The 13,524-nt window shown below is 35.5% G+C and overlaps 1 protein-coding gene across 5 annotated transcripts; it reads left to right on the forward strand.

Moving 5' to 3' along the window:
* LOC129788505 (inositol polyphosphate-4-phosphatase type I A) lies at positions 1-10,731 on the forward strand. Of its 5 annotated transcripts, none has more exons than XM_055824631.1 (9): positions 4-202; positions 311-446; positions 929-1,009; positions 1,929-2,288; positions 2,364-2,518; positions 2,587-4,821; positions 6,460-7,232; positions 8,471-8,645; positions 8,765-10,731. In XM_055824631.1, the coding sequence occupies exons 2-8, from the start codon at positions 332-334 to the stop codon at positions 8,601-8,603; spliced, it is 3,852 nt and encodes a 1,283-aa protein (XP_055680606.1). In that variant the 5' UTR covers positions 4-202; positions 311-331; the 3' UTR covers positions 8,604-8,645; positions 8,765-10,731. The 5 variants fall into 5 exon arrangements, with proteins under 5 accessions (XP_055680605.1, XP_055680609.1, XP_055680606.1 ...); XM_055824632.1 differs by having other exon boundaries at positions 9,645-10,731; XM_055824633.1 differs by having other exon boundaries at positions 9,775-10,731.
* Positions 10,732-13,524: the final 2,793 nt, after the last annotated feature.

Raw genomic sequence — 13,524 nt, forward strand, 5'->3', positions numbered from 1 at the left:
AAACATCAGCGAGGTAAATGCGCGATGGGGGTGGTGATGTGAGTGGAGGAAATTAGGCGTTGCTGGTAAAAACACAAATATCTTGCAATAAAGTGGCTTTAAATAGGAAAATAAATAGTGACGATAGGTCTGATATGAACAAGTTGCAATCATGAGTATGTTACTAAGCTACTAAATGCAGAAACAACGTGCAAAATTCATGGTAACTATCCTTGGTGATGAAGTGTCCTACTTTTTGCATTGAATGAGATAAAATCAATAGAATTCCTCCCAAAAGTTCATAGGAAAATAATTTATCTCTCTATTCTAGAATTAGTGCCAAAAGAGGACTATGCGATTCAATAAGCTCGAACTGGCAACTCTTGCCACGCAGCCAAGCAATAAATTCGAGAAGGAGGGACTCGTCTGGTTTACGGACAGAGAAGGCTTCTTCCGGCGCACTGAAGGTACTTCCTAAATACTCCTTTGACCCCCCTAAATAGCATCATTCTCATAGGCAGAGAGATTTATCCTACGTGTAGTAACAAACAGCTGGCTATTAAAAACGTGACTAATTCCATCGTCGGCGTGATTGACAAAAAAATAAAGCGAACATGTTTTATGGGAGAGTCGCTATTTGCACATGAAATCATATTCTTTTACTATCTCTTGAGTCAACACACCGTCTCCCCCACATTATTGGCATATTTGAATGTAAATATATCGAATAGCCATGAATTGCAGAGATCCCCCATGCCCTTGTTACTCGTCATTTGTACACACACAGTTGGGGTCAATAAATTCTCTCACATCCTCCTCCTCATTGAGCCAAAATGTTTTATTTTTCATTTAATTTTATCAACTATTTTATGATTTATCTTATTATATATTTTTTACTTTTAATGACTGACTTTGAAGAAATATAAAAAAAACCCTCAAATACCAACAGGGAATCACGAAAGTGGATCAGGGCAACGTGGTTCTTGGAAAAGGCGAAAGAGTTTGAGTTGTATAGGTGGCACCGGCAAAGGTTGGATCATTTTTCTCCCAACAACACTTTTATTTCTTTTTAGTTTAGTTGTTTTTCTCATTTTCTCTATTTTCTTCTGTTATCTGTAATTTTTTTTCATTTGTATTTTAATTGCTTTCTCTAACATCACAAGCTCTCAAGTAAAAACACCATCTATACTAAAAGATTAACACACCACATAGGCGACAAATCATCCTTCAATAGTTGTTTAGCCTCTGAATTCATTTTAATAATGATTTTTACTAATTTTCCTCATCTTTGTTGTCTTCATGTGTGGTGCACGTCCCATTTTTAATTTAATTTTCTTTTGTGAGAGTTCTTCCGCAAAGGAAGGAAGGATCATTTCTTAAGATAGACACACTAAAACTTAACAAAAATTGATCATTAACATCCATTAAGATTAACTCTAAACATTCAGATAATAATGCAAAGTGCGTGTGTATGATATACGTTTTTTTTAAATACACACTACCCGTCAAAAGTTTCCGGGCAAGCTTTCACCTAGCTTTACCAAAAGGGCTGCCAAAAATTTACGGGTTGACCAATTTTCAAAAAATTACCAGTTTTGGAAAGATGAGAAATGCATCTTTCCAAAACTTATAAATTTTTGAAAATCGGTTAATCACAGCCGAAGATATAACCACTTGAATGCCTTCAAAATACCCAATTTTTGCTTGCCCGGAAACTTTTTGCAAGTAGTGTATGTGAAAGAATGAATGGCAAATAAGGGAGCATAGCATTGTACGTAAAAAAATAAATCATCACAGTGTTGTTATAGAAATCTATCTTGCTTATTGTACCTATATAGTTAGTATTAATAACAATTAAATCAGATTTTCTCAAGCTTTCAAAAAAAAATGAATAAAAATTCAATCCCACGAATTGCAATGAGATTCTTCTGTGATTTTTGCCATTGCAGTGAGCACGGAGCGTTGGTGTCGTTTGCGTGGAAATTTGCTCTTCTATTTCAAGACAAGCGATCAGTTTTCAGAGCCACAGGGTGTTATTGTGCTGGAGAAATGCAAGGCCACCATTTACAGTGATAGTCGCGAATCGGATGGTTTTGTCTTCTACATTGAATTTGATGATGGTGTAACACAGAGAATTGCCACAAATTCCGAGGCGGAGCGCCTGGAATGGACACAAGCCATCCAGATGGCAAGCTATGGGGAGTTGAGGAAGCAACTCCAGGTGCTCATGGAGAAAATTGAACGGAAGCGCGGGAATACGCACGACCTCGACGTTGATATGTTGCGATTGCAAAATGGAAGAGAAATCGGTTTGTGAAATTAATTAATTAATTTTAATATTTTCTTTTGTAGCTTATCCTCCTTTTTTGTGTATTTCTGTGCAGACATCAATGAGATACCTCTGTGTCAATCTGCAATTATGTGTGACAATCTCTTGTGTGATGGCAATGGTAGGCCACCGAATCCATCAGTTGTAGTTCAAGTTACCACAACTAATCGCTTGGGGTGGATTAAATATGGACGAACTGAAGTCATTGAGGTAGATTTACTTCTTAAACCTTTTTTTGCCAATTTAACAGTCGAAATATTTTTTAAAAAATCCTGCAGAGATCATCTAATCCGCAATTTATGTGCACCATCACATTTCGCGCATCAGACGGGCTAAATTCATCGTCTCAAATACGTTTTACGGCATACGATGTCCGTGAAAAGGTTTCCCAGACAGCAGTACCCCTGGGGACGGCTGAAATTGCATTGGGTGTGATACAAGATACATCCCGCCTGAGAATTCCCTTTAGGTCTAATAGTGGCAATGCAGGTTTCATAACAATCTTGTCATGGAGTCCGGATCAAGATAAAAAGCCATCGACGTCACGATCGCCAGCAAAGGCGGCGGAACACCAAACAATGGGACATCGAAGATCCCAATCGCTCCCACCAAAATTAGGTGTGAAGCTCTTTGTTCCACCTCAAGGGAGACTATCGCTCATCTATACAAATCCCATAATTCACACGTATCGATTGCAATCGGGTCTTGGTGGTGATATTACGGTGCACGAAATGATGCTTGAGAGCCAGCTATGCTTCCTAATTCCGCAGCAATTGCTGTCCATTTGGATACTCCGTGAAAAGGAGCTACTGCAGGAAATTTCCGGGATGGGTGAATTAGGTGGGGAATGGCGCAATAAGCAGATGGAATTGCTGGACAAACATCTGCGACTCCTGAAAGATTACTCGCAGGCAAAGCAGAATTTGCAACAGTGTGCAGGGAAATACTTTAAGCCATCGAGTCATAAAGATGATGAATCATTGGAATTTGCACCAGTTAATCTCCATTTGCAGCGTCTTTGGGCACACAATGAGACTCTCAAGCGTTCGGGGGTGCTTGACATTGTGACAGTTGGTGCCTTCACCAGGCACAGTGGAAAAACCAAGACTGGGGGATTGATCAAACAGCTGCAGCAGCTAAAGCAATCACCATCGAAAATGGAGCAACTGCAAAATGGATGCAAAGTTCAAGCGGCAAATGATGCAGTTCAAGCAATAAAGCAACTCCGGAAGGAAATTGTGGAGATCATGTCGCAACTCCTGATGTTGGCAAAAAGTAAAAATCCCAAAGGGATGCTGCCCCTTTGCAATGAGATGATGACAAAAACACGATCACTGCTGACACTGTGGGAACCCAGTTTGGTGGAGGAGGCATTTGAATTTATCGAAAGGCATCGTATAATTGATGATGCCACCGATAATACGCTCACCCCACTGTCGCCATTTAAGAAAATAACCCAACAACTGGGTGCTCTGGATCTCAAATCACCGGATTTAGAGGATTTTGCCACACCAATGGGTCCTGCTCCGGATCTCTGGCCACGTTCAGCGGGGAAATCAATGAAAACCCCCACAGGGACACTCAAAGGAAAATCCCCATCAGCTACGGACCTCAATACCCTCTCAACGATCCTCGTGGAGGCTGCAGCATCATCCAAGAATGATGCTCAAACTGAAGCTGAAACACTCTCGTGCTCACTACCCGTTACATGCAATATGGATACCGAAATGAAATTCAATGAGACACATTTTGATGTGAATGGTGAAATTTCAACAATTGACTCCTCAGCAGCAGTGAGAAATTCCACGGAAGATACAACAAGCAATGTGACACAGATGGAATCATTCGATGAGAATGGATATGCGCTGGATAATCCGGCAATTGTTTTGGGGCACAATGGGGCATTTTTGGATATGAAAGTAATGAGTTCGAGCCCTTCGGCAAACTACTATCGTCCCACGGAGGAACCTGAACCACTGGACTTGACACAATTGAACATTGAGGCGTCTGTCATGTGCCTTGTGAGTAAGGTGAAATTCCTATGTGGACGCTGTGGGAGTCCGGCTGTGAGATTAAGGCAACCCAAGAGTGTGATCAAGAGAACGGGCTTTACGGTAACACCTCCCGATGTGGTGACAAGTCAACCGGGGCTGCAAAATGTACAACATGAGGCAGCAGCACCAGCAACAGCAGAGTCTTCCAATCAACCAACATTGAATAAATCTGCAAATTTGTGTGGGAAAGATCTCAATTTGGCCCTCACTCAGGCCATTGGGGAGGTCACAAGGAAGGTGAAGAAAGGCAATAAATTCACCGATGGACTGGATTTATCAATGACAACAGATTGGACCTCCGAACTGAGACCATCAATGCGGAAGCTGCGTCAGGCTATGGATGGATTGCTAAAGACAGCCAGATTGATTCATTCAGTGCAGAGGCTCCAGCAGGATATGAAGAGAACAACTACAACCCTCAATATCATGTATCGCCGTGATGTGTGTTTCTCCCAAGCAGTAAGTTTTTCTTTTTCTCAACAACAAGGGGGGTTTATCTGGACGAAATTATTCGGATTATTCGCTAAAGGAGTTCATGCAGTTAATATGGGCCAAGTAGCTGATTTGAAAAAAAAACGAAGAAAACAATTTTAACCCACCCAGTCTTCTAGGGGATCAAAAAAGGATAAAGAATAGGTAAAAATATTCACCGTTTTCCACTGGGATCATAAAGAAAAAAACTAATAAAGTTTTGTAAAAAATTCAAAAAAAATTGACCGCAATTTGCCATTTTGTCCCTTTTAATGCTTCAAGCTTTGAAGCATGTGCTTAATGCATTGAAAGGAACAAAATGGCAAATGGCGGTCAATTTTTGTTGTTGAATTTTTTACAAAACTTTATTAGTTTTTTTCTTTATGATCCCAGTGGAAAAAGGTGAAAATTTTTACCGATTCTTTATCCTTTTTTGATTCCCTAGAAGACTAGGTGGATCAAAATGATTTTCTCCGTTTTTTCGAATTAGGTACTTGGCCCATATTAACTGCATGAACTCCTTTGCCAAAGAAATCCAAATATTTGTTTTTAGTCTGAAAATGGTTCAGATTGAGAAGTAGAAGTCTAAAAGTATTTAATTCAATCCTCAAAACAGGGGGATGCCCAACCCCGAGAAATCAGTACTTTTAGTGAGGCAGCAGGTTCTTCCGATCAAAATAAGGGATCAGTTTGCACAATTCCACTTGCAATCGATAGTACATTTAATTAGCTCTCGGTTAATCCCTTCTCATCATCGAAATAACATTATTAATATAAAAAAGTTAAAGTGTTTCTCGGGAATCGGTCGAGATTGAGCGAGATTCGAGAATTCCTCATACATTTTGTTCAACAAAAAGTGACTTTTCTTCACTGAAAATGAGGTTAAACCATCCCCTTGCCTCAAAAGGACTAAATTCAAACCGAATAGTAATTTAACCCCTATTCATGCTAAATTCAAGCTTAAAAAAATATTAAATTCAAGCATAAAAATACTTTTCTAGTCCTAAAAAGGAAGAGATTGATGAGCAAAAGTTTAAAAAAAATATATATTATTTAGGTCTAGAAAAAAGAAAAAGTAGTAAATTTAACCCAAAACTTACTTAATTCAAGCCTAAAAGTATTTGATTTTCAACCCTAAATACACTGTCTCTAATCTCAATAAACTTTTAAAAATATATATTAATAAAAACCTAAAAAAGACTTAAATTGAAGCCTAAAAAGTAGTTAATTCAAGTGGAAGAGTTCTAAATTCAAGCCTAAATTCAAGTAGATAAATATTTAGTTTTCAATCCCAAAACTGCAAAGATTGAGGAACATAATCTTAAAAAATCTTTAAAGCCTAAAAAAGAGAACTATATTCAAACCGAAAAGTAGTAAATTAAACCCAAAAAAGACTAAATTCAAACCAAATATTTCTAAATACGTTTTTGGGTTTTTTCGGTTTTAAGTTATTCCGTTTTTAGCAAAAAAAATGGTCATGTGAAGTCAAATATTCAGATCTTGAGAAATATTCGGATGATTCGCTTAAAAAAAACCAAAATATTCGCCACATAAATACCCCTTTCTTAAAAAAAGAAATAAAAAGAACAGATTTTATTAAAAAAAATAAAAATAAAACCTTTGCAGCTTACGGCTTTGGTGTCGGGTTTAATGGGTAAACTCTGGGGAACGCAGATTACGGAGAATTTCATCCAGCTAATGTGTAATTTGGGCCCACTGGCATACTTCGAGGGACTCCTATCACTCTATGGCTCTGAAACAGACATGTGGGGTGATATGTGTGTAGCTATTGAGGATCTCTCATCAGTTCGCTTCACCCTTATTCGTAGCAACATTCAGCGAGACACAAAACTCCTTCCATTCCCGCGCATTGTTGGCTCCAGGCAATCCCTTACAGTTCTACTGCCTGTCCCGGAGATAGTTTACTGTGCCCTACCCACGAAGGAGACTCCATCATTCAGGGTGACTCCTGTTTTCTTCAACATTGGCATCAATGAGAAGGCAACGTTGTCCGAAACACTGCGATACACAACGGAACAGCATCGCTCAAATTGGGACAACTTCGATAGACTCAAGCAGTACCATATTCGGTATAAGAAACTCAATCTCACCGTACCGGAGACACCAACGAAAAGTGAACCACATGTGCCAACACAAACTGTCGTGAATCTTCTCAATACAATGGAAGATCAATTGAAGCTGAATCCATCGAAAAATGTGAAAATCCTCAGTTTGGCAGAAGATATCACGAGAGCCCTCCACGGAGTACAATTTACATCGTGCAAAAGTGCCAAAGATAGAACAGCAATGGCTGTAACACTCCAGCAATGTAGAATTCTTCAGCAAGAGTTCCATCTTCCCGCAACAAGTATGCAAATAGTCATGGACACAATGAGGAGGTGAGTCTTTTCTTATTCTTTTTACTCTTTTTCTTTTCTTGTGTATACGTATCATCTACGGTTACCACCTCTAGGGGTTTTATTTTTTTTTTGCTTTAATTTTTGGTAAACTTAAAAATCAGAAATTGAAAAAAAAAATGAACTGTAATTTACGAAGTTTCATCTTAAGTCAGATCTGAGTTTTTCTAAACTAGAATAAATTGTTTAAAAAAACTGCTTTAGGTCTTAAACCGTGCCCTCCCTTACAACAGAATAAACTTCTTTGAGTTAGACTATAGTTTTTTTTCAAACTAGGTTTAAGTTTTTAAAGTCAGTCCTAAGATTTTTAATCAAGACCTTTGTTTTAGACTAGAATTAACTTTTATAAAGTCAGGCTTTTAAGGTTTCCAGGTTAGATCAGGCTAAACTGAGTCTGAATGCATCTTAAAAGTCTGACCTAAAAGAACTAAGGTTCGGCTTAAAAAATAAGCCTGACTTAATAAACGGTTTAACTTTGTTTTTTAAGTTAGGCTTAAGTTTTTAAGTCAAACTTGCATATTTTACGTTTTAAGATGAAGCTTTAGTTTTATTAGTTAGGCTAGGTGGGCTTGGTCTAGAATGCATTTAACACTACCCCAGCATGACCTCGTTAAAAAAACTCTAAGATTAAAACTTAAGTCGAACCCTTATGCTAATAAAGTTCGCGAAAAAAACGAAACTTGCAAACAAAAACAGACTTAAATTTTGTTTTAAATAAAAAGAAATCTAAATAAAACATTTTTTATAATATAAAATATTGTAATGTGAGGTGGTAAACCTTGAATCATCAGTCAATGCAAATTGTTTTGAACATAATTATGCTTCATTAGAGAGAGAGATAAAGCCACTTTGGTAGATTATTAAACAGTTAAGATATCTATTCCGCAATTGATAGTTTAATTTTGCAAAGTTTTGTGAAAAGAAAAAAATTCGCAGATGCTTTAAAGGACCTCAAAAAAATCAATTTGAGGTCATTCTTCTCATAAGTTCTGAATTGCAAATGAGTTTCTGTGTGAGCATACACAACACACATGTTGTAATGAGACTTCAAACGGTACGATCAATTTGCATTCATTAAATAAAATATAGTCATGAATGGAGGAATGAAAGACACGTGCATGACACATCTGTGTGTATAGGTAGTTAATTTTCGATTGAACGGAAATGTACTAATTTTAGCATCTTCTTGTATTGGTTTTGTGTTTTCATTGACACCAAAGTGAGGGAACAAGAGCAGACAACACGATGAAAAACATCGGTTTACGGAAATATGCATTCAATCTGCCTCAAGTACTCGCACTTCCAAGTCTCTATCGCCCTCCGGCAGGAAGCTATGGCAAAGCACAAACTTAATCAGCAGCCACCACTAAATGCTGCATTTCATCAAACACGCATGTATGTATCCACTGCGAAAAGTATGTTAACAGCATAAAAAAAATAACATAGCAGTTAGTTTACTTTTCCATAATGGGACAGACGATTTGTATGTGTTTTTTTTTTATTTCTTTTATAAGATGCATTTTGTGATGCAAAGTAAAATGGGGAATTTAATTCGCCATTAAATACAGATAGTACAGCAACTATTTGCTTCCGGTTAAGTCAAAGTATACCTACATACATACCTACTTATGTAACATTTAAATTGAAACCTTTTTACATACATATATAATGTTATTCGAGAAGAGGATTTCATGTTAGAGATGATTTAAGGGCGGTCTCTTTTGAGAGCTGGTGAAATTAAATGTTTTATTTTTCTTAGGGTTTTTCTTAAACTTGGTTTTCCGATGTTGGTTACATTTGAAGCCTAATTATATGAAGAGTAACAAAATCACTTTCCGCCATCTTTTGTGCGACGCCATCTTGAAATTTTCCTCAAAACACAAAGGTAGGTTTTTCTCAGGATCTACTGGATGGATTTTGATGGAGTAAAAAGCAAATGAAAGTGGAAGCATTAGCGGAGAATGCACCGGAACAGATTTTAGAATTTCGACTCAGAAGTTGAGAAAAATAGATAAATATTCTTATTGACTTTTCTCAACTTCTGAGTCGAAATTTAAAAATCTGTTCCGGTACATTCTTCGCTAATGCTTCCTCTTTCATTTGCTTTTTACCCCATCAAAATCCATCCAGTAGATCCTGAGAAAAACCTACCTTTGTGTTTTGAGAAAAATCACAAGATGGCGTCGCACCTAAGATGGCGGAAAGTGATTTTCTTACTCTTCAATAATTAGGCTTCAAATGTAACCAACATCGGAAAACCAAGTTTAAGAAAAACTCTAAAAAATGACAACTGTAAGCTTTCCTAAGAGACCCCCCTTAACAACAACAAATTGAAAAGAAAACCAAAGATTTACGTCAGTAAATGATGGTTTAAAAAATTCAACAAATAATTAGGTACCTATATTAAAAGGATACGACAGAATGTGCCAAAAAAAAAACAAAACACAAAATCTAATTTTTAGAAAATCTTTCATTTATTTCTTTTTTAACAAATTTTTCTTTTATAATTTTTTCCCCTAATTAGACATTCTATTCAGTATTTTTTGTTCCATTCACATTTCCCCTCCGTATTTAGTGACCATTTTTTTTGTTAAAAGAAATAATAAAAATTTCATAGGATTATACATATTTTTTATTATCTATTTATTCACTGAATTCCCCTCAAATTATTTACTTAATTAAATGTTTATTTCTACAAAATTTCAAATGATTTCATATAAATGATGTTATTTGGCTCACCAGCACTTAAACTTATTTATATTTTTTCTCTTTTTTTTGTTTTATATACATTTTACACGAAATAATTTATATTTTTATTTAATTAAGGACACTAATTACACCAATTATACAGTGCTGGAAATAACTTAAAAAAATCATACCAATTGATAAATTTGTATCTTTTCTCCCTCTCTGTAGTCTTTAATGTAGGTTTTTAGTTAAGTTTAAACAAACACTGAGAGTTTCCTAAAAATACTGAAGAATAATCAGCATCAGTTAAGACTATTACCTTTCAGCTTGATAAGGAATTTTTCTTTTCCATTTAAGGTAAACTAACTAAAACATTTTATATTCTTGCTATTCAAGAAAATTTTGAGAGAAAGGCACCTACAAAAAATTTTTATAGCTATTCCCAGTACTGTATTAGAACCATATCATTTTGCAATGGGAAAGGTGCATGATAAAACTACATAATATGTAGAGAAATTGAATTTAAATTTAAATTTAAAAAAAATGTGTAAAAGAACGGAATTCTTGCGGAAGTTCAAAAAATGATGCAATGAGTAGAATTTATGTGTTGTACATTATGTAGTACCTATGTAAAGATTTGAAACTGAAGAAAAATTTTCAATTTAGGCGACAAAAAAAATTACACAAGAAATATAAATTCACTTGCCAAATGGCACTACTCAACTAAAAATATTTAACGTACCTAATACTAACTTTTTTTCTTTAATAAAAAAAATTGATTTTATCTACATAACATATTTAGTTTTTCTTTTATTTCTCTACGACCATGAACTTCTTCCATCGTTTGTTTTTTTTTTTTTTTAATTTTGGATTATCACTCTGTAGAGGGTGAGGCGTGTGAAGAAAGGGAAAGAAAATGTTATTACTAGCAATGATGCGAAAACTATGAATTTGTCAGCCTTTTCCCCCTTGGAATTTTTCTCCACAGGGATAACATTGAAAGACTTTGTTGTAAAATGAAATTTATAAAAGAAAACCTTTTTTTTTTTTGTCTGAAAAACTATATTTTTAATCAGTTAGATATTCCCTCAATTTTTTTATTGGGTATGTTCTCTCAAAGAAAGGCTAAGAAGTTCATAATTTGTTGGTGAAAGAATGATAAAAAAAAATTACACTGAAGGAGTGTTTCAGAAAGAAATGAGTGGGGAGGGGTCGTTGAAAGGTTAAGGGTGTGGGGAAGAAGAAAAATCAATCAGCCTCGATCTCTCAATTTGGTTATCGACCACGTGTAGTCTGGGAAACAATCCCTCAGTGTTGATTGAAATTCTATTAAGGGTGGTCTCTTTTGAGAGCTGGTGAAATTAAATGTTTTTTTTTTGGGGTTTTCTTAAACCTGGTTTTCCAATGTTGATCACATTTACAAGCTTATTATTGAAGAGTAAGAAAATCACTTTCCGCCATCTTATATACGACGCCATCTTGTGATTTTTCTCAAAACACAAAGGTAGGTTTTTCTCAGGATCTACTGGATGGATTTTGATGGGGTAAAAAGCAAATGAAAGAGGAAGAATTAGCGAAGAATGTACCGGAACAGATTTTAGAATTTCGGCTCAGAAGTTGAGAAAAATAGATAATTATTCTTATTGACTTTTCTCAACTTCTGAGCCGAAATTCTAAAATCTGTTCCGGTACATTCTTCGCTAATTCTTCCTCTTTCATTTGCTTTTTACCCCATCAAAATCCATCCAGTAGATCCTGAGAAAAACCTACCTTTGTGTTTTAGGGCAGTTCTGTGGAAAAGTCGGAAAATCGCAAGATGGCGTCGCACTTAAAATGGCGAAAAGTGATTTTCTTACACTTCAATAATTAAGCTTCAAATGTAACCAACATCGGAAAACCATGTTTAAGAAATACCCCCAAAAAATGACAATATTAATAATGTGTAAATTCCCAGGCCTTCTCAAAAGCCTTAAAAGTCGATTCACTGCAGAAATTTCAAGAGACTCAGTGATTTTTCATAAGATTCACACAAAATATTGAGACTCACACAAGACTCGCACAGATTCACTGCAAAAATTTCAGGCTCATGGTAAAATTTTCAGACTCACTCGAGCTTCAGCAGGGCTTTTAATGCTCTTTCTATGCTCAGAGGCTCAAATGTTTTACCATAATTAACCCTGTAAGGGCATTTTTCTGTGATGTGAATATTATTGAACATCAATACAGATATTTCGTTAGATAATTTGTAATATATTAATTTAATCAAAGCGTTTTTTTTTTGGAAATTTAAAAGAACAATTAAATTATTTTGAAGCCAAAGCACCTTTTTTAAATTTTTTCAAAAATATTTTTCAATGCTTTTCTCAAATGCGGTGTGCCAGTTTGAAAAAAAAATTTTTTTTGTAAAATATGAGACTTCTTTTTTTATACTTTCCATGTCGGAAGTCATTTCTATATCTAGACAGCCCAAAAAGTATTAGACTTTTAAAAATTATAAATCTACCTATATAATAAAAAAAGGTTTCCGTTACTGTTCAGCTATGCATTCCTATATCGTTGGCCCGATTGTGATAAAATTTGGTACAGAGGCTATACATAATCACCAGAAAAAAAACTACTTAAAAAAAAGGGGAAAAGCCCTTAGTCTACCTGCTGTGTTAACTTTGTTAATGAGGGTACCATAACGGTAATTGTTATTTATTTAAAAGAAAATAATTACCTAATCCTACTTATTGATTAGCATTCTAGATCTTTCTAAATCTATATAATAAAGAAAGGATTTCGTGTCTGTTCAGCTATGCATTTCTACACCGTTGATCCGATCGCGATGAAATTTGGTACAGAGACTCCTTATATCAGGTGGTTTCAAATGGCCATACTCATCCCCCCTCCAAAGCCCCCCTTCAGGGAAAAAAGCAATTTCTATGCGGGAGCGTTATGAAAGGGTCAGAATGTCATAGGAATAGTGCTTGTAACTCGTATTATACCCCTCTCCTTCCATACCAAATTTCTTCTGGATCGACTCAGCCGTTTCGGAGTGGTTCACTTGCCACAAGCAAACATTTCAGCATTATATACTAATTTCTAGAAGGATCTAGAATGCTAATTCAAATAACAATTACCGTTATGGTACCCTCATTAACAAAGTTAACACAGCAGGTAGACTAAGGGCTTTTCCCCTTTTTTTTAAGTAGTTTTTTTTCTGGTGATTATGTATAGCCTCTGTACCAAATTTTATCACAATCGGGCCAACGATATAGGAATGCATAGATGTGGAGATGTGAAATCCTTTCTTTATTATATAGACTTGTCAACCCGAGCCCCTAATCACGTGTGAACATATTCCATTTAAATGTATAATTATAAGGACGAAATATAGAGTACCCCAACAAATTTTTAAAATTGAAAAAAAATGTTATTTGATCCTTCAGCAGGTAAAAACGCGGAAAAAAAAATTATTTTTAATTTTTTTTAATTCTATCATGATCGGCACAGTCGTTTCGGAGGAGTTCATGTGCCACAAACAAACAAACTTTTCAGCTTTAATATTAAGATTTTTAATTAAAAAAATTTTTTATAAAAATAA

Source organism: Lutzomyia longipalpis, chromosome 2 (assembly GCF_024334085.1).
Source record: "Lutzomyia longipalpis isolate SR_M1_2022 chromosome 2, ASM2433408v1".
Taxonomy (NCBI): domain Eukaryota; kingdom Metazoa; phylum Arthropoda; class Insecta; order Diptera; family Psychodidae; genus Lutzomyia; species Lutzomyia longipalpis.

What these genes read in the sequence shown, in the direction of transcription:
- LOC129788505 (XM_055824630.1), top strand. Translation starts at nt 332, where the DNA reads ATGCGATTCAATAAGCTCGAACTGGCAACTCTTGCCACGCAGCCAAGC. An exon ending in TATAGGTGGCACCGGCAAAG is followed by an intron (nt 1,010 to 1,928) that starts GTTGGATCATTT and finishes TTGCCATTGCAG; the next exon opens with TGAGCACGGAGCGTTGGTGT. An exon ending in GTCATGGACACAATGAGGAG is followed by an intron (nt 7,233 to 8,470) that starts GTGAGTCTTTTC and finishes TTGACACCAAAG; the next exon opens with TGAGGGAACAAGAGCAGACA.